This window comes from Microchirus variegatus (assembly GCF_963457635.1).
Source record: "Microchirus variegatus genome assembly, chromosome: 19".
NCBI classification, from domain to species: Eukaryota; Metazoa; Chordata; class Actinopteri; order Pleuronectiformes; family Soleidae; genus Microchirus; species Microchirus variegatus.
The window spans coordinates 8,663,722-8,685,496 of NC_139820.1; the positions used below are offsets into that span (position 1 = coordinate 8,663,722).

The 21,775-nt window shown below is 41.6% G+C and overlaps 1 protein-coding gene across 2 annotated transcripts in view; it reads right to left on the reverse strand.

Annotated features, from left to right (window-relative positions):
- Window positions 1–328: 328 nt before the first annotated feature.
- rbm20 (RNA binding motif protein 20) overlaps window positions 329–21,775 on the reverse strand; it is a 58,538-nt gene continuing 37,091 nt past the window's right edge. For both annotated transcript variants that reach the window (XM_083906284.1, XM_083906283.1), the window contains exons 3-15: window positions 19,208–20,216; window positions 18,398–18,462; window positions 17,996–18,105; window positions 16,026–16,126; window positions 8,793–8,939; window positions 7,958–8,089; window positions 7,802–7,881; window positions 6,994–7,702; window positions 6,139–6,225; window positions 5,489–6,056; window positions 4,609–4,674; window positions 2,817–2,938; window positions 329–1,252 (exon numbers count right to left, since the gene is read on the reverse strand). In XM_083906284.1, the coding sequence (XP_083762410.1) occupies window positions 1,184–1,252; window positions 2,817–2,938; window positions 4,609–4,674; window positions 5,489–6,056; window positions 6,139–6,225; window positions 6,994–7,702; window positions 7,802–7,881; window positions 7,958–8,089; window positions 8,793–8,939; window positions 16,026–16,126; window positions 17,996–18,105; window positions 18,398–18,462; window positions 19,208–20,216 (3,265 nt within the window). In that variant the 3' untranslated portion in view covers window positions 329–1,183. The remainder of the gene's footprint in view (window positions 1,253–2,816; window positions 2,939–4,608; window positions 4,675–5,488; window positions 6,057–6,138; window positions 6,226–6,993; window positions 7,703–7,801; window positions 7,882–7,957; window positions 8,090–8,792; window positions 8,940–16,025; window positions 16,127–17,995; window positions 18,106–18,397; window positions 18,463–19,207; window positions 20,217–21,775) is intronic.

Below are 21,775 nucleotides of genomic sequence, written 5' to 3' on the forward strand. Positions count from 1 at the left end.
TTTTTTCTACTTTTAAAGATTGCATAAATGCAACAAACTATGTTTTTATATAGTACATCTATATATAAAACGTTATACATGATGTTATCTTCATTTTATGGATCAAATAGGGTTTGCTCTTTTAATACAAAAGGTTGCCGACCCCTGGACTGAGTACATTTTTTGGCACACTGGTGTTTTTTTGCCTTAACACATGGGGGCGCTCTTACACAACAGTCCCATTGAAAGTCCTGTTAAGTAAACACACAAAATGGATGGTGTACCTTCCCCTGCATATAATAAGCATTTTAACACACAGTAGTTATTGAAATATCGATGAAGCAAATGAAATATTTGAAACATTTATTGAAGTTTTTTTGTTGTTTTTCATCAAAAAGTCACATGAAAAAAAAAAAAAAATCATATGAAAACAACACTATCTTTGTCGTCACAGGATCATTATTCACAGTATACAAAAACAGAGTCTGGCGTTGATAATCCACCTAAAATAAATTACTGTCATATGAAGCATTGTTGATAAATTACACACATGGTCCAGTGAAATGTTATAAATATTTAAGGCATTATAATGGTGACGGATATGATGGATTTTCTAGCATAGTTGTATAATTTTCAGTCTAAATGATGTATTTTTTTTTATCTGACAGAAATACAAACAGCAAGAGCCTTTAAAGCCCCACATACTGAATAAATAATAACGAAAATCTTCAGTACCATGCTATACATTAAAGTCTGTTCAACAAATAACAACAAACCTGAGAATCTGCCTCAGCTTTTCAACCGAGTAAAAATAACAACAACAGCACAATCCTTAATTGGAAATTTCAAGTTATTTTGCAGCTGTAATATTTATCACTGTAACAGGAGAAATTTACAAATCAAATTAAAAATAGAGAGAATAATCAAACAAAACTTGGACTATGAGGGGACTAATATAAGACGTTAAAATAATTTCCATTTCAGACACACAGCGCAGTCAAATAAACTTGAATAAAACAGATAAAAGAAAACAGAAATAAATACTTAACATTGAGATTACGCATTGGCGGCATCCGTGGCTGGGATTGTCGACGCCATTCTCGGCGAAAAAAAATACCCACCGCACCTGTGCAAAAGTCCAAAAACGTCTCTCTTTCCATTCTTTATGCCACTGTTTGGCTGAGGTCAGAGGTCAAGCTTGGTGTCACTGCGCAGCTGTGGGCTCGCAAAACGCCTCTGAGAGACTTTGCTCTGCCAGCTGTGATAGATATTTCTGTGCAGGAGAGGGAGGAAAAAAATCAATGACAACCTGCAATCTAAAACACACGTATAAATAAATACTAATAACAGACGTCAAAAAGGTGTGTAGAACCGAATCATGGCATCGACCAAGGCTGGCTCAAAATTCACTTCCGGGGGGACTTTCGAAGGTATTTTGTTGACATATTATCGTTTCCGAGAAGTTGTTATACAGAATTAGGTAACTTAATTCAACAAAAATAAGTCTTATAAGGGTTAAATAATTTTTTTCAAAACATGCTCTACCAAACGGTTGAGTTGTCATTTTATGGTAAAGGCGTGAATAAAATGTCCATGAATGAATGATGCAATTCATCATCGCAGAATTTCGCCCAGTATTTCAAGTCAAAACATAATAATGTTGGAACATAACTATGTACTAAAAAGTGCCTTAACCCTTTAAGGTACTACTCAACCATTTGGTTGACCACACTTTCAACAAAAATAAGTCTAATAAGGGTCAAATCGTTTTTTTCAAAACATGCTCTACCAAACGGTTGAGTTGTCATTTTATTGGAAAAGGCGTGAATAAAATGTCCATGAATGAATGATGCAATTCATCATTGCAGAATTTCGCCCAGTATTTCAAGTCAAAAAATAATAATGTTGGAACATAACTATGTACTAAAAAGTGCCTTAACCCTTTAAGGTACTACTCAACCATTTGGTTGACCACACTTTCAACAAAAATGAGTCTTATAAGGGTCAAATCGTTTTTTTCAAAACATGCTCTACCAAACGGTCGAGTTGTCATTTTATGGTAAAGGTAGAGAGGCTAGCTAATGTGATGACATATGACAATCACATGGTGCACATGGGTGTTTGTTTGACTAACAAAAACTGGAATCACTTCAACCTGGCGTTCCAATTGAACAGCAGCAGCTGAGATTTGTTGACTTTTAAAAACGAGAAATGAGAAGACATGATCATATTTAATTTAAAACAACAACAACATGAGACCAACCGTGAAACAGTCAATTCGAAGGCCAAGAATGTAGTAGTTGTGGTATTGGACTTAATGAAACAGCAGGACAAACACAAAGCCAGAACCTTTGACAGACAGGACAAATGTGTTAAACTGCGCCCCCCCCCCCCCCCCCCTTGGAATGTAACCCATCAAATGTTAAGGAATTGCTGCTGCTCTGGTTTTTCCTCAGCTGTGCTGCTGGGAATAAGAGAAATTCAAGATGGCTCGGTGTAGAACGGATCGACAACCGGAAACCTTATACAGCGACAAATGCACAGCCATGTTTGGGAGCGCTCAGCCGTAAAAATAAGTGCACGACATTTAAAGTTCGACTGCGTTTATTTTATATTCTATCTTTGAACGAAAACACGAATATCGAATTAGACACGCCAATGAAAGTGTCACGTCGGATGCACACACAGCTGTGCATCATGGGCACATGTGCACACTCGGTTACTGAGAGTTGCTTCACTCCAGAAGTTCCCAGTCTTCCCTCACATCATCATCATCATCATCATCATCATCATCATCATCATCATCATCATCATCATCATCACTGTGCAGTGTGTACCTGCAGGTTCCTGTAGTGCACGGTGCTGCGGCAGTGTGTCGTCTTAGCATTCTCCTCACTGGTATAAAACAATCCACACAGTTTGCAGTAGAAGCCGGTCCTCGGCACAATGAACTCCACTCCTGTGAGACAGCAAACAAACAACAACAATTTGAATATCCCAGAATGACAGATGTAAGGCCCTATGAATTCCGTTTTTTTACATTTAAAGGTGCCATATGTAAGAATGTGGCCAATAACGGTTAATACATTCAAATTCAAAATACCGAGGTCTTTTAGGTTTCGTTTTCTGACGTAACTGGCAACCCGTGGTTGCTCGGCAGCTGAGACTCTACTGACTGCAATGATTGGTAGATGGCGGTAGGTGGCGCAACATGCCACAACATGATTTCAAAACATAAACATGATTTGCAGTCTGCAAAATATTTTTTTTAATGCAAATATTTTGTCTGTACTGTTGTTGTTGGTGAGTTCAGTTTGTTATATGAACATTATTCCTGAGTCTCTGTGACATATTAGGAGGATTTTATGGCCAGTTGCTGTAGATTTATTACATAATGCACCTTTAAATGTTTTAGAATTTACCTTTTACACTTACTTTACCACCATAGAATGTGTGCTATTTGTGTCAGTGGGTAAAATGTCCATGAATGAAATGCAAAAATCCTTAAATTTATCGATGTAATTCATCATTGCACAATTTCGCCCAGTATTTCAAGTCAAAACATAATAATGTTGGAACATAACGATGCACCAATAAGTGCCTTAACCCTTTAAGGTACTACTCAACCATTTGGTTGACCACACTTTAAGTCACTATATCTCATTGAAAAACGCATCAAGCTGAACTCAACCTGAATGAGCCATCTCTACCGTTTGATGTAGTTGTGCAATGCTAAAAAAAAACACTAGATGGCAGAGTTCCTTCAAACAGCAAGTGACACAGAGAAAATTCAGTTGTCCGTTGATGACGCATATCAGCGCGACTTTCGAAGGTAAGACTATCTTGTTGACATATTATCCTTTTTGAGAAGTTGTTATACAGAATTATGTCACTTAATTCAACAAAAATAAGTCTTATAAGGGTCAAATAATGTTTTCAAAACATGCTCTACCAAACGGTTGAGTTGTCTTTTTATGGTAAAGGTAAAGAAGCTAGCTAATGTTGGTAAAATTAGGAAAAAAAATGGTTAGTGTTGCATGTATCTCGATATTGCTCTGGACATCATACAGCAGAAATAGCCTCACAGCTCATGACACACGCAGCTCCTGAGTCTGTGCCGCGGTCTATTGTTGCCACGCGGAATCAGGGCTTACGCAAAGGCTTCACACGGCACTGATAGGCCATGTGCTCGGGCCATGTCATTCCAGCCCCAATCATAATATAAATACTCATCTCTCTGGGGTTCATTTCACAACCTGCACACGGAAATGGGTCAGCAAGTGGCCAAGCAATTCCAGTCAATTAGAGCGCTAATGCATCAGGTTGTCAGTGCACTTATTAATGGAGGACATGATAACACCGGACTGAGACCGACGGGGCTGAAGACTCCGTGAACCTCCACGTCCTTTGACAATGATTAAATATAGACCCGTCTGCTGGGACAACATCCAAACACAGAAACCCGATTCAATTTGTATCCCTAGTTCTCCCGCAATTGAGAAATGTAAAAATGTAAGCTGATATTGGCGGACACAACAGAAGCCACTCACGCGAACGCGTGAACGCGCTCGGTGATTTTTGTCTCTGCTCTAACTGTAACGGCGGTGAATTGCGTGTTGTGACTTTTACCCAAAGGTATGCTGTGTTCGATGACGACCTTTTCTTGTTCACGAGGTGGCGGGGAGGCCTCGATCTCTGCAAAAGGGATGAGGAAAAGTTATAGGGAAGGCAATAACAAAAATCATGTCGTGTATACACTAACGATACAAGTTTTTTTGTATTTTCCATTAGAAATAATGATTTTTATTCAAAAATAATAACTTAGCCCTTCGTTAAAGAACCAGCAAAACTGCATTCACATGTGCTAACATTCATTGCACAAGGGTTTTCTGATCATCCAATAGCCTTCTAACGCAATTAGCAAACACAATGTACCATTAGACAAATGATGACTGATTTTGACCGGTATTGGACAGTCCAATTTCGACCGATACTGATTCCCATCCCTAAAAGAAACCAATTTCATAATCAGATAAGACGATTGAAGCTTTAATCTATGGATAGAATAGAGGAATTCCAGAGCACAGGTCTGAGGACCAAAACATGAATTAAAGGTCCAGCGTGTAACATTTAGGGGGCTTTTTGGCGAACACTAGTTGTTTAGATGATCATTTTCATTCATTCAATGTCTACTGCTTTATCCTCTACATGAGGGTCTTACTTTCTCATCGATAACAAATGGAGCCAAAGCTGATACAAACCCATGTGCATTTGCAGAGTGATTTATCCTGGGAATTAATCCTGATTGAACACATTACACACAACTGGTGAAACCCTGTTTAAACCCTGGATTGTGAGTATAAGTGCAAGGGTATAAGTGAGATTGTCCATCACAAGTACAAGTGATGGACAATATGTAGGATATTCACATGTAGTTCTGGTCAAATTTGGAGATATATACTTCTACAGAAAGATTATACACTTCTGAGAGAAAATCGGATTCAAATACCCGTTTTAAGAATTCCATCCTTGCGTTGTACTCCGTTAGTGATTGTTTTTGTGACCTGTCCTACATCCTCTGACGCTGTGACGTCATTTTCCATCGGCTCTTCTAAGGGCTCAGCGTCTGGAACTTTGTCCTCTGAACACGTCTCCTCCAGTGCCGCCTTGAACTCGTCACTGGGGAAGTCGCCGAGGTCAGTGACGGGCAGCTCGGCAGCCACTTGACCCGTTCTTTCCTGTTCTTCGGGACAGCTCGCGAGTAAAACGTTCTCCTCTTTCTCCGCGACGTGCGTTTCTGCCTGGTCAGCAGCTTCCCCACAAGTCTTCTCCTGGTTCGATTTCTTGTCCGTCTCCTGCTCCTCTGCGGAAGAGGCGGACATGGATATGTGCTTCTCTACTGCTTCTTCCTCTACAGCCTCTTTGGGGCAGGTTGCATACTCCTCCAGCTCAGGAAGGTCTGGCTCAATAATGGAATCATCTTCTCCTCCCACTTCGTCAACAGTGACCAGTTCCTCCATGTTCTTTGGATACCAGCAGTCCTCATCAGTCTCAACTCCACTTTCCCTCTCTTTCTCCTGGGAAAATGAATCAAGAATAGAGTGTTTAATAGTGGTTACCTGGGGGTTTAATTAAAGGACTGTTTAGATGGTTACTCACAGTGTCTTTATCTTGAACACATTCAGTAGCCTCTTTTGGTTTATCGTTTTGCTGCGGTGAAACAGATTTTTCTTTCACCTGGCCATCCTGAGAAAATAATTGACTTAGTTGCGAGAAGAAAGTATGAATTCAACATTAAAGCTCCCATAGAGTGGTCCTATCGCACATATATGTGAGTTATGGAGGTCTACTTACATACATTAACTTGTTTTTATGGTCAAAAACCTCCTAGTTGCTGCAAACGAGCCGATCAAAATCTCTCCTCACTGAAGCTCTCGTCAGCCGCGCTTTTTTCAGGCTGAAATCTCACTCCCAGAAGACAGAACTGTGTTGTGATTGGCCAGGTACCAGGACGTGACGTAATTAGCATGTCAGCTCTCAGAAGTGCAGCTCCCCCCTCTGGAACGGTGGATGCACTGCTACTCGTTATCAAAACATTGTTTTAACAATGTTTAAAAGCGGCTTCGTCACGACTCCCCGCCGCAGTCCCTTTTTACGCCTTTGAGCCGGAGTCGGACCCAGAGTCAGAAGACACTGTCGCAAGTGAAACACCTCCACAACGGACGTTCTTCTTCTTCTGCGGTTAAATGTACGCAACCGGATGTGCCCGGACTAGTGCCCAGAGCAGGAGGATCTGCTGTTCAGGAGACGGGATCCTTATTTTTCACGATTCCAGGCTTTTTCAGACCCCGAGAATACAATAAAACCCAGCGTTCTCAGCAGTGGCTGAACTGTTTGTTTCAAAACTTTAGGGCTTCATAAACACGGTAATGGCGCAGATACACACCAAAAAAACAGTGTTAATTGGAACTTCCGGTCTATGGGAGCTTTAATGAACACTGAAAAGTTACTCACCGTGTTTTCAGTGGTGTTTTCCCTGTCATGTTTTTCTGCCGTGTGCCTCCTGCTTGTCTTTTTGCTCCTGCCTCTGCCTGGTGAGCTCTGCCTTTTTTCCTCCGGCGTTCTGCGAAGAAGTGGCTCCTCGCTCATGGCTCCAAACTCAGAATGTCTTGACCTGCCGTGATAGTCTCCACCATCTCTTCTCTTGGGCTTTGTGTCGTGCCTTTGGTATGGAGGCCTGGGCGGCTTGTCCGACTTGTGCTCTTTCATGTAAAAGTCGTCCTCCACGTTCCTGTACGAGTTGAAGGACGCGCCCTGGGGGCTGCCTCGTTGGTGCCAGTCTCTGTTGCTCCTCATTGCTTCACCTCCTCCGCTGCTCCCTCCTCGCTCATCTGCAGATCTTGAGCTGATATGATCCAAGGACTTCTGATAGGCCTTCCGACGGTCGGCCGCTCGTCCATTTGACCGATCGTCGTCCAAGCTTCCACCATTTCTCCATAGGTCATCCCTCTCTCTTTCATCCTCACCTCTTCTCAGGTGAGATGATGACCAATCCCAAGTGCCCCGGCAAGGGCCAAGGCCATTAGTGCTTCTCTCTGGACCCCTGCATGTTGCGCTCTGGGGGCTGTGGGCTGAGCTGCACGATGTAAAACTGGGACTATGCGAATGGGGACTCAGCGAGCGGCTGATGGGGCTGCGAGAGCGAGGTCTCTCTGGTATGTAGCTGCAGAGAGATGAGTCGTCGATTACAGAGTTTCAAAGTATGCAGAAAACACAAAAATATCCTTCTTGGACGGAATTTGGGAATGAGAAGTTGCCTTACTGTTCAGGTTCATGCATGTCATCTCGTTCCCGCTGAGAAGCGATATTCTGGATGATGGACTGAACATCTTTGCCTGGTTTCTACACAACAACAAAAAACATTTTAATAAAATGAAAACAGAAACCCGGATCTTTGCTTTATTCTGTTCAGTCTTACCTTGAGTTGTAGCTCCTTGTACCTCTTCGACATTCGTATGAGCAGCTTCTGATTGTTAATCATCGCTGGAGTGAGTTGGTAGTATTGAACCATGGCCTGAGCTGCTTCAATATACGCCATCTCCAGAAATGCCTGGTGGAAGAAGAAAAAATGCTCTCAAAATCAAACTCCTGACAGTTTTATGGTCGTTCCTGCAGTCACATGCGTCTCAGATGTCAGACTGGATGCATTCGCGTCTTTGAAAATCCAATCATTATATAGAATCACATCATCAATAACCCGTAAGCAAATAACACAAGTCACTGTGAATAAAATTTGATAGGGGGATATTAACGGTGTACTTTAGGTTTGATAAATGACACCTCGGGGCTGGAGTGAGCCGCCCCTGCACTGGTAGTTAAACCGCCAGTAAATCACGACACAGTGCATGATATCACATATCAGTTGAGGCTAAAAAATATTGTCAATCCTAAAAATCACACTGATAAATTGATGATTTGCATTTCTGTGCAATTATATTAAGACTATTAGGATGATTTTCAGTGCACGTCAGTGTAAAATCCCAAATGGTATGCTAGTAAATGTTATTTTTGGACACTAGAGCAAAGAAGCTGACAACAGAAGGTTTACTCATTAAGCACATATATCACCGGGAACTTACCGCAAGCAACTTGTGTTGACACTAATACACTGGCTTGGCATTATAAAAAAAAAACTCCATTAAATAATATGATCACACTTAACAAGCTGTCACTGGTGGTCAAAGCCCATCGTTTGAAAAGCGCGGCAAGTTCATCTAGTGTCAGCTTTTTGTAAAAGACATAAGTAAGTATACCTGATGAGTGGAGCGCATGAGGATGTAGTTGGTGACTTTGCCAAAGGGAAGTCCGAGGTTGATGACATCATTTTCCGTGCAGCTGCCTTCGGGGAGGTTACAGATGTGAATCACTCGCCCCACGGTTGCTTTTCTGGGCGGAAATGGCTACAAGGAAACGGAGAAAATGACAAACTTGAGCAACCATTGTCATACCGGGACACATACAGCACATACTCGGCTCGTTTTTGGACACTTTGAGGCCCGACGGCACAAAAAAGTCACGACAAAAGCGATCGTGTGCATATTGTAGGAAAGTAGTCTCACTTCAGAGTAACACTATCACAGAGGATGTCAAGTCATTCTCCTTATAGTCCTTCGGTCAGCCCAGCTCACTGAGCATCTATTAATATTCCTGTGGCCGTCGTGCAATAGTGATAGTGAAAATCTTCTCTCTTGTTTAAGAGACTTGAACTTAATCAGACCTAATCAGGTTGGACCCTGTACAAGGTGAACGTAACAGCATCTGCTTTGGTTTTACATACACTACCGTTCGAAAGTTTGGGATCACATAGAAATGTCCTTATTTTTGAAGGAAAAACACTTTTTTTATATATAGGATATAACATTAAATGAATCAGAAATACACTCTATATATTGTTAATGTGGTAAACGACTATTCTAGCTGCAAACGTCTGGATTTTAGGGTTAGGTTTAGGGTTAGGGTTAGCACAGCTGAAAACAGTTTTGCTGGTTCTTTGACGAAAGCAAAGTTTAATATTTTGAATGAAAAGCATTATTTCTATTCATTTTGCAACTCTTTTGATTAAACAAAAGTGTGGGTTTTAATGGAAAACACAACAACAATTGTATAGATGACCCCGAACTTGGCCACTCTATCAGCTGCACCTGTTCTTGTGCTTGTTTATTATTATAATAATAATAATATCAAATCAGCCAATCACATGGCTGATAGGCTGAGAATACCACACACCAAACCATGTGGTTGACAGAGAACGGTCAGCGAACATGCACTCGACACTTGTTTCCCTGTCACGTTGATGCCAGAGGTCAAACGTTTTAAATTGATGGAAAGGCAACAGAGAACTCAACTAACCATTTAAGGCATGCAGAGAACCATCTCTGAACACAGCAGCAGAATACCTCACTGGGAGCCATTCGTAAACACTTTATTGTCCTGTGTCACTATGAGTGTGAACGGCGAGTATTAATATTGTATCACACCCTTGAGAAAACGCAAATAATTCATTTATATTTGCTGTATATTCTTTATTCACTAAACCAGCCGCCGAACATAGTGTTAACGTCGTTAAACATCTCTTTAGCGAGCGGTCGTAAAAACTCGGCTTATTATTTCACGTGGTCTAGTTGGCACCGGCCATTTTGCTGCAGCTGCACTTTTTTTCCAGTGGCCCTCCTCCTCTTCCTGATTCTTGGGCTGACGAGAGCTGACAGACAGTCCCATATGCAGGACAGACAGGGGGTCCTAATTCCACCTTGGACCGGGCAGCCACGGCCTCTGTTTTTTTTTACAGGGAGCTTGTTCGGGGAAAGTCCAACACTAACATATGCTTCACACTTTGTCCAATAGCCAAGAGAGTGTCGAAGATATAAAGGGACTCAAGGTCACTCGGCTGAAACTGTAAAGGCAACTGTGCCCAAAGTCTGCTTTCACATCGTTTTTCACAACCAGATTGCAAGGATATGCGCCAAACTTAATGGTTACTGAGGAGTCGTTAACAACTTCAGATCCAAGCGTGATAACCGGCTAAACGGCACCGCCACCACAATATGGGAAGGTTAAAATGGATCGGGCTCAATAAACAGATCCAGGAATAGACTAGTTTATGCCCTTGGAATATACTAAGAGAGAACAAGTGCCTTGTTTTCTGACCCGTTAAATGTCGTCTGTGCCTCAATAAAGTGCGGACAAATACTTTGTTACTGTACAAAATTCAGGAATCTGTACTTTACTTTACTAATTTATATTTCTAGCAACTTTGGTGTTGCACACAGACTAGATCACCCACAGCCTTCCAGTCGAAAGACAACCCTCCCACTGAGCCACTTTTTGTAATTGAGTACAATAAATGTCATATACTTTAAGACTTTTACTCAAGTAATATTATAAAAAGTGACTTTTAACTTCTACCAAAGTCATTTTCTGGTAAGATACTTTACTTTTACACTACCGTTCAAAAGTTTGGGGTCACCTATACAATTTTTTGGTGTTTTCCATTAAAAGTCACACTTTCATTCATCAAAATGAATAGAAAATATAGTCGAGACATTCACAAGATATAGAAAAATAATACTTTTGCCCTTCAAACTTGTCAAAGAACCAGCAAAACTGTTTTCAGCTGTGCTAACATCATTGCACAAGGGTTTTCAAATCATCCAATTGCCTTCTAGCGCGATTAGCAAACACTGGAGAACACTGGGGAGATGGTTGCTGGAAATGGGCCTCTATACACCTATGTACATATTCCATTAAAAACCAGACGTTTGCAGCTAGAATAGACGTTTACCACATTAACAATGTATAGAGTGTATTTCTGATTCATTTAATGTTATATTCATTGAAAAAAAGTGCTTTTCCTTAAAAAAATAAGGACATTTCTAAGTGACCCCAAACTTTTGAACGGTAGTAGACTGTTGAAATCACTGTGAAGGTTGGCTTGGGTGTGTAATCACTGGGAATCATCACACACCTTTTTTTAATGATGGACGGTGTAGTATTAAACACACATCATGTATTTTGTGCGGGTCTCTCAATCGAAAAAAACACGCACAAAAAACTAATTTTATGATGCTAGGTAGCAGCGCGGCGTCACGTGTTACATATCCAATATCGCTGAAGTAGGTCAACTCCAAAAAAACCAACAACAAGACAGTTTTTATAATTAGATTTTTTTCCACTGCCGAACAGAAAATTCACACCCGCAGACGACCGGCAACAAGGATGATTGCTTTCCCAGCCCCCGGTGTGTTCATCCACGTGTGTTGTCGGCGGAAAAAAACCTCACACTCTCATCGCCGTGACCTAGGTGAACTGCAGGGCCAAAAGGTGGAAAGGATAACAACCGTTTCACGTGGTGCCTCGCTGTTTTCCCCGACAGCGTGCTGACTGATACCAGCTGGAATCCGTCCCAGCGAACTTGTCTGTTTATTTGTACAAAGCGCTCGCCGTGTTGGAGGATCCAGACGCATTGGTCAGTTGGGTTTCACAGCTTTTTCCCCCCCACGTTCCGACACTAAGTGCTCGCACACCGATCCCTCAGATTGTTTTACAGCCTCGCACCAGTGTGAAATGTTACACCGCGGCGTGGGGGTGGGTGTAGCCCAAGGTCTGCGGGTCTGCGCCCCTTTCAGCCATTAGCTGTAATCCAGTGTTGATCTCTGTTTGAGTTTAGTTTTCTTGTGAAGCTACTGGGTTACTCAAAAGTTGGACCTCTGACACTGAAATCCAGACTAACAAACATATGCCGAAAAAAAAACGTAGGCTTGTGTATGTGTGTATGTGTGCTTTGGCTTTGCTTTGATTCCAATTGTAATGTTGGAATTTGACTGTCTTACGGTTTAGTGATCATCAGTAAAAGTTTGGGGTCATATTCCCGTTAAAAGTCACACTTTTATTCATCAAAATGAATAGAAAATATAGTCAAGTCGATAGTAATGTTGCCCTTTCGTCAAAGAACCAGCAAAACTGTTTTCAGCTGTGCTAACATCATCGCACAAGGGTTTTCAAGGGTTTTCTAATCGTCCAATCGCCTTCTAACACGATTAGCAAACACAATGTACCATTAGAACACTGGAGAGATGTTTGCTGGGAATAGGCCTCTATACACCTATGTACATATTCCATTAAAAACCAGACGTTTGCAGCTAGAATAGTCGTTTACCACGTTAACAATGTATAGAGTGTATTTCTGATTCATTTAACGTTATATTCATTGAAAGAAAGTGCTTTTCCTTCGAAAATAAGGACATTTCTAAGTGACCCCAAACACCAATAAAACAGCACAACTGAACAAATTGTCATTGCATATGTTCACACACACACACACACACACACACACACACACACACACACACACACACACACACACACCCACACACGCGTGCATGAGCACATGTGCTCGGCTCATCACAGCGACTTGAAACAATAAAAACCCCGCACCTGTTCTGCTTGGACAGGCCTGTGTTGAACATTAGTTCATGTAGCACAGCCTATAAATATTTTCCCACCGGTGGCATAAATCCCTTCGCTAATGACAGAACAATGAGGCACACGCCCCCTTCACGTCACAAACTCGGGTGCCTGACGATTAATTTGTCCATATAAAAACGCAGGAACGCAAGAATCAATGCAATAAAATAACTATATATATATATATATATATATAGCATCGGAGTCAGTTACAGCCCAGTAACATGTAGTTCTTTATTCTTCTTTCTTGGGTTTTTATAGGTTCAGATATCCTCAATATCTCTAAAGCTTTTACTTTGTGACAGTGAACGTGGCCAAATTTGTTTTTGTCTATTTTCATCCTTTTTCTACTTATATATCGACTCCTTCTTTCCCACTGCCATCAGACTCCTAAACAAGCTGATAGGAGTTTTAATAATGGACATATATCAACTACATCATTTTTTACATTTCTTTCACTTATACTTACTGTATAATTGTCATGTTTTATAATTCATTGTATATAGCCGATTATACTGCCCTTATTGTGTGTTATTACATTATTATAACTATTTATCCATTTCTATGACTCTTAAAGGCGCCATATGTAAGAATGTGGCCAAAAACGGTTACTACATTCAAATTCAAAATACCGAGGTCTTTTAGGTTTCGTTTTCTGACGTAACTGGCAACCCGTGGTTGCTCGGCAGCTGAGACTCCACTGACTGCAATGATTGGTGGACGGCGGTAGGTGGCGCCACATGCCAAAACATGATTTCAAAACATAAACATGATTTGCAGTCTGCAAAATATTTTTTTTAATGCAAATATTTTGGCTGTACCGTTGTTGTTGGTGAGTTCAGTTTGTTATATGAACATTATTCCTGAGTCTCTGTGACATATTAGGAGGATTTTATGGCCAGTTGCCTTAGATTTATTACATAATGCACCTTTAATCCTTGCATTTGTGTGGACAGCATTGCACAGAGAATAAACTCTTTGAATCTTATAAAAAACAATTGTTCTTTGTGAGTTAAATTTCTGTTAAAATTGAGAAACGATAAAACTTAAACGCACAATATATAAAAAACAGAGCCCCTTACGTACAAGGAGCATAATTCATTTAATAAATTATAGCTTCATTAAAGAGCCAGTGCTGTTCGTTTACGACACATAATCGTCGTAGGACATAACAGTTTCGATGTTGAATCGAAACTTTGAGAAGACAGCGGGGCGTATTACAAGAGTTACGGTGTGTGCGAGTGTTGAAAGTGTGCCGGGCACCAGGCTGGAAACTTCCTCACGACTAATTTCTTACACCTCACTCATCACTGTGCCTTTCAATAGACCTTTCTGCGCGATGGACGATCATCAACAGCTGCTGATTGTCGGCACTTGTTCGAGAGCCAACACCTTCTGCGCATACAATCGTGCAATCGGTGTCAGGATTTGTTTTATTTGTTCACTCCTGTGTGGCCTACATTTAAATATATAATAATACAATAAAACATGACAATTGTGACGAGGAAAATACAATTATTATAATGCCACACCATGGGCCACATGCGGCCTGCCAGTCGATATCCTGCGTCCCTACACTTATTTTGAAATGATTAAATTCAACATTTAATTCTATATCAGCTCATCTAGTGTTTTAATTACAATTTACATTATTGTTTGGGTTTTAATGTTGTCTGTTTTTCGGTTATTTACAGATCCCTTTTGCGTTATAAATACGTTTTTTGTTGTTGTCGTGAACTATATATCAAAACAAACACTGGATTATCGAGATATAATTTAAATTTCAAATCACTGAACCGTTCAATTTTTCCTGAATTGTTTGACTTTTTTTTTCACCCGGCCCCTCCTGACCAGACTAGAAGTTCACTGGCCCCCAGGTCATTTTGAGTTTGAGGCCCCTGGTCTAAAGGGACCACATTTTCTTGTAGACTTGTTTGATTCAGGGATGGTTGTTTTTAATGAAACCTTTAAAATGGCATCTTTTGTGGGGGGGGGGGGGGGGGGGGGGGGTTTATGACACAAATAATGGCAAATACTCTGTAATACAAAAAACTCTAGAACTAATAAAACTAAAAATAAGCATTTACAAAAACAAACAAACAAAAAAAGGGTCCTTCTACAGGGGCTGAGGTTCTACCTGGACCCATTTGCTTCTGTAAAACCCTTTCCCCGAAGAAAGGGTTCTTGGTAACACTAATGGTTCCAGTAAGAACCATTTTGATCCAGAGAACCCTTTAAAACCCCTTTCCTGAATAAAGGGTATTAAAAGGGTTCTTGGTGGAACCCTCCAAATGGAACATTTATAAAAAGGTTCTACCTGAAGCCAAAAAGGGTTCTCCTACACTATTAGAAATAAAGGGTTCTTACTGGAACCATTAGTGTCACCACTAATTCGGGAAAGGGTTTTTCAGAAGCTAATGGTTCCAGGTAGAACCTCAGCTCAGAGTGTAAAATGAATTAAAATGAAAAACATTAAAAACAAAAAAACTATTCTACCTTTGGTGTGATGTTGGAGGAGCATGGATTTAGCGAAAGTTTCCGTTTCCAAACATTTCCCCTCGGTACCAAAATTCCTCCGTTACACACCGCGGCCTGAATCGCATCCAGGGACTGGCTAATCGTTAAGAGGGATTTGTGCAGAATCTCACCACATAGTTTCAATCCAATATTTAATGACATAGCTCAGTGGGAAAAGATATGTCAAGCCCAGACAAAGCCTGTCGTCAGGCCCCAGGAGCCATCAACAAAAGGATCAAGGGGGATCTGGGTCCATTTATGACACAACGAACCTTTGCACCGAGTGACGATTCACCTTCTATTATTGCTCCTGCCACACAGCATCAAACTATTTCAAGGTACATTGAAGAAATGCAGAGTACAGAAGAAGCCCAGTGAAAGGGGTCAATGTTTTCCTCAAGTATAATGCCAACGGCTAATATTCCCTCTTTGATTGAAGAGGAAATAATTGTGTGTCAAAAATCTCTAATAACTTGTCAGAGAAAAACCCAAACATTCGTCCTGACCTTTGACTCGGGCTGGGGTGAGGCGAATCCTGCGTCTGACATCGGATAAGTCTTCATTGCTGCAGCTGGTACGTATGATGCGCTGACTCCCGAGGAAACATCTGTGGAAACGATATGACATTAAGTGAACCTTCGTGCAGCGGAACCAGGTGTGAGGGGAAAAGTTACACAAGTCGACGTCACGGACGAAAAACTGCAAATCGCTGTTTAGCGTTTCCATTTTATATACTATTATTATTTTTTTTTTACTGTGACGTGAATGTGAATTTAGAAACGCATTGGTTAGATGTTGAAAATGGACAATTGCAAAACTCTCTCTGCAAAGCTCTATAGGTGTATTTATTCAGACGACTCCTAAGACGTTAATTATGAAAATGACCAGTTATGTGACTTATGGTAAGCTCAAAATCATTTATTGAACTGTTAAATAAACAGGAAAACAACAACATAGCAAAGTTCACAGTGGTCAAATGATGACATTACTTATGCTAACTTTTTTAACTCTTTCAACTTGCTAACCCTAACCCATAGACTTCCAGATTACTGAGCAAGTTTACTATTGTTTTAAACAGATTGTAATCAATAATTTCTCACTTCCATTGCACCACGGGCGGACATGCAGCTTGTGAACACTCAAGGCAGGCAACTGCTTGGGGCTGTGAGCCGATAGGGGGCCCCCCCCAACACTTGGAGCCTGAGGGCTGTTTTTACCAAAATGTATTAAAAAAAAGTGCAGTGACCAGCCGCATCCCCGTCCACCGTAAAACAACAATTTGCAATGACATCTCAGTAGGAAACCTCCCTAAAGGGGCCCCACGTCACCTCACGTTAACCTGTGTGACGCTGAAGGAAAATGAAGAGGAGTTATCAATCAGGAAGTTAGAAGAGGAAGAAAAAAAAGCGGATGAGGAAAAAAGAAAGAAAGAAAGACAGTTGTAAGTGGCGCTGCTTGTGCAGATAATAATATAATCATAACATTAACAGTAAACGACTGCTGTTATTGAACTGTTACTTATAACTGACGGGGACACAGACTTGAACAGCAGCTAATTAGCTTGAGAGCGCTAGCTGATGCTAACGCTAACTAGTGGAAGCAGTGCTTAAAAGGTGCTGATGAGGAATTTCCTGCTGTGGGTTAAGTATCCCCAATAAAACTATTTCACTTCTATACTTTATAGTGTCTTTATAAGTTTACAATGTGAGTTATAAGGAATTAAATGTATATATATATTTTTTAAGTTTCTAAGTTTAGTATTTTATTGTTCTTTACATTTATATTTTCACATACTTTATTTATCTTTCCGTTCCTACAATAATATAATGAGAACATTAGAATTTTTTGAATGAGAAATGTATGAATATATTTATAATAATAATAACAATATAATAAATAATCATAATTAATCCACAGCAACACTGTAATTAATCTGATTAAACATTTTAATCTTTTGACAGCCCTAGTAATAACTAATTTTTTACAGTGAACGTAATGTTCCCAGAGTGAGAAACCATTGTTTAATCAATATGTTTCCTTGTAGTCTGGACCACCCACAGGTGGTGGTGTAACTTTAAGTACTTACACATAAGGGAATACATGAGGTGACGTGTAATACAATGAACACATACTATCTCCGTGATGCAGAACAGGTGCTGTTTGTTGTTGATGTGACAGGCGTCGTTATCTCCGTGGGTTTACAGTTTGTAACGTTGAGCACCGACAACTCATAAAGCACTCGCAAGTACACGTTTACATTTGCGCTGGTGTCAAAACACTTAAATCCCACGTAATAAATCAATGTATCAAAATACACCGTGTCAAAACTGCAGCCTCATAAGCTCACATATCTCTAAATATACTCCCTGCCATTCACCATCGAGAACTCTGCTTCACATTATTCCAGCAATCAGAAAAAAAAAAACGTTAGTCCGAAGAGACTCTTTTGTCGTTGGTAACTAATGGGTTGTCTTACCTTGACTCGCAGCAGAGTAGACCATTGAGTTTGTCCCTGCGGGGTTTAGACCTCCATCAGAAGGTCTGCCAACAGTGTAGTGAACAGCTCCAGCTGATACCACGGCCGAGCTGCAACAATCATAGGAGGCTGATTTTAGCTGCCTCTCCCCTGCCTTGCTCGCTCATATCTTGTGACAGAGCTCACATTCACAGAAACATTAAGACAGCTCTATGTTGAGCTCAGGAAGAGGAAAATAAAAAAAAACGCTTCCATCTCTACAGAAAGATCCGCTCTGAAACGATCGACGTCGAGTGCGGCTCGATTTAAAAACCGGCAAATGCAGAATGAATTGTTATCCGTAAGCTCTGTTGTGACTATAAGACACGGGAAGGGAATACGCGTCAATTGAAAATGTCTCACCTTTCGTTTGAGTACAATGTTCGATTCTGCAGGTGTAGTTTTCCCTTCACATGCTGGTCCCAGTCCTGAAAATGCATCACAAAGACACAGAGTTCATCAAAGTGACATTACTTAACACCCTTCATATCAAAACCTTTCGTGTTGCGTATGGGGGCGTATGGAGTTTTTTTCCCGCTTCTTCCCACAGTCCAAAAACATGCAGATTTTGGGGCTTAGGTGAATCTAAATTGACCGTAGGTGTGAGAGCGTGAGTGAATGTGGCCCTGCGATGGACTCACGAACTGTCCAGGGTGAACCGCGCCTATCGCTTTATGTCAGCTGAGATAGGTACAGTCCCCCCTGCGATGGATGGCCATCAGCAATTATCACGCTGATGAGAAATTACGACAACATAGATCTGTATACAAAGCTGCGGAAAGACTAATCAAGAACCTTAAATCATAAGGATAACAGTCTCAGTCAACATGAGCAAGTTGTCAGGATGAGCGTACTGCACATGTCTCATGTCCATCTCATCCAAAAGGACAGGATGACGTCCTGAAATGAAAGCGAGAAACTAAATTCTGATTCTGGAACACTTCCGAATGCAAAGTAAAACAATTTGTGTGAGATCTGTGTCCCCTTTTTGTCCTTGTTTGCGCGACACAAGAAAGAAGCCCAACCTTGTTCAAAAAGTACCTCAGTATCTTTAACTCGAGTACATTTATAGACCAGTAATTTTACTTGTACTTAAGTCAATTGTTATCAAAATAGTGGTACTTGAAAGCAAGCGCACATTTACTGCAGGTTGCGACTGATCTCTTCACTCACCTTGAGGTTGTAGACCTTCTTGTCACAGATGCTACACTGGTGTGGCAGCTGAGTGGGTGTAACAGCATGGTAGTCGTTGACCTGATAAGGCTGAAGTATCCTGGTGCCCGAGGATTGGCTTTCCTCTCCTCCATGCAGGTTCTGGTAGCCCCCGAATCCCTGCGCGCCACTTAAACTCAGAGCGGAAACCCCGCCACTGTGATTGAACTTAGGCTCAGAGGTCGGCTCCTCTGGGTTGTACAGTTCAGTCCGGGACCGACTGGGCTGCACAGCTGTTGTCCACACAGTGGCCGTATTCGAGGCCATGTCCACCTTCCCGGTGTGACTCATGCTAACAGGAGCTTTCCATTGTTCCTTGTGGCCAGCAGAGTTATAAACATGCATGTTATGCTCATTGAGTCCAGTTTGTTGCCCCTGCATTTCCTGCCCGTAGAAATCTCTCTGAAAACCGACATTGGTGTTTTTTGCCTGCGTGTTGATCACTGCGTACTGTCCATCGCCAGCTGTGGCTGACGCTCCTGTAACTACATTGAACTGATGACGCCTGTCAGTGTCAGAAGGGTACGCTGAGCCTGACTTTGTGCCATACTCCACACCCTGTTGGCCCACTGTTCCTCCCCCTGGGTTTTGGTGGAACCCCGCACCTACCAAGGCTCCCAAGGCTGAATTTGAAGCGGGGAAACCAAGGATCTGGGGGAAGGCATTCTGTGGATTCCCAACCATATTTGAAGTCCGCAGCTGATTGAAAAGCGGTTGGGACATTGTGACATTGGACAGAACCTGATTGAGAACACTGGCAGCAGTGGCTGAGCTACCCCCCTGAGCCTGAGCCAGTTTGAGGCGATGGAGGGTGAGCTGTGCCTGGAGCTGAGCGAGCTGGAGGCTGGCCGGAGTCAGGAGGAGCTGCTGGTTCTGCTGCTGATGCCCCACCGACTGCACGCTGCCCAGCAACTGGCCGCCCACCTGGAGGCCGTTCTTATCGGTTCCGTCCACAGGAACTGCACTGATGCTGCAACAAAAACACAAAAATGTATTTCATGAACCATAAGCCTTTTACAGACAAAATAGACAATCCAGTGGTAGCTTTCTCTACACTGGCTCCCTGTACAGTTCCTCCTGACGTACAAAGCACTTAATGGTCAGGCCCCTTCATACCTGAAAGACTTAGTTTTACCATATCACCCCAACAGATAACTTCGGTCCCAAAATTCAGGCTTACTTGTGGTTCCCATTGTCTGTAAGAGCAGAATGGGAGGCAGAGCCTTCAGTTACCAGGCTCCTCTTATGTGGAACCACCTTTCCTTTTTGATAAAGCTTATAGTAAGAGCTGGCTCAGGGAAACCTGGACCATCTCTTAGTTATGTTGCTATAGACCTAGACTGCTGGGTGAATTCCTGTGGTGCATTCACACTCACTCTCTCACACTCTGGGTATGAATATGACTTCATTATATGTCATTAAGCTTCTTCTTTCTCTCCCTAGTTTGTTGTGTCCTCATCTTCCAGGTTGCAGGATCCAGAACCAGTTTCGAGGCTACTACTACTACTACTATTATTATTATTATCATACATGTCATCATCATTATTATTATGCTATAATTAAAAGTCAATATCAGTCTAATTTTTATCAGCAGTATTTGCTGCTGCTTATATAAATGACTGTAGTTCTATAAACATGTCATCACTGATTCTAACTGTCCTTTATACATATATCACTTAAAAAAAATGTAATTGAATTGCCAGATGACGACCAGACATTCTATGGAGATACAGGTAAGGCAGGGTTTCTCACTCCAGGTCCTGGAAAGCCACTGTCCTGCATGTTTTAGGTGTGTTGGAGCAGGGGAAACACCTAAAACATGCAGGATAGTGGCTCCTCAGGACCAGGAGTGAGAAACCCTGCAGTAAGGGCACTGTGTTTGGCTTGATCACGCAGGAAGTAAGGACGTGTATGGCGTGTTTCCACGAGACTCGCCTCAGTTTTCAGGGTTTTCCCCCCATTATTGTTGACACCAGCTGTTAAAAAGTTTTCATATCGCATCTAGCGTTGACAAACAAGTCAGATCTGTTCAACGAGCAGATGGCCAATAGTTGGGTGCATCCATCCGTAACACAGTACACAGTAAGAGTTTTGTTTTTTGTGTTTTTTGACTGAATGTCAAAGGACACGTGTTCAGTTTTATGACTTGGCTACGGATGTTCTGGTAAGTCTATTAAAGACATGTCTATGAAGTCAAAACTCCACTACAACAATATGGGCTGTTGTATTTGGAGAAGTTTTGCATTCAGATTTAACACCGTTCCAAATTCAGGTTCCAACACTCTGGAGAGTTTGCAGCATCTCAATCATGGATGTGTCATTTGTCATGAAATAACGTAACGTAAAGTTCGGGCATTTGACATAAAGCGGACAGCTGTACAGCAGAGCATGATTCAGATATTAAAAAGCCGGCGGCCTGTTTCACACCCACTTGACTGTACTCACACACCAGCTTCCTACAACACAAACTGCTGAAACGGAGCCACTGGTGCTGTGACCCTGGGTGACTGCTCTGTCCTGTCCTCAATT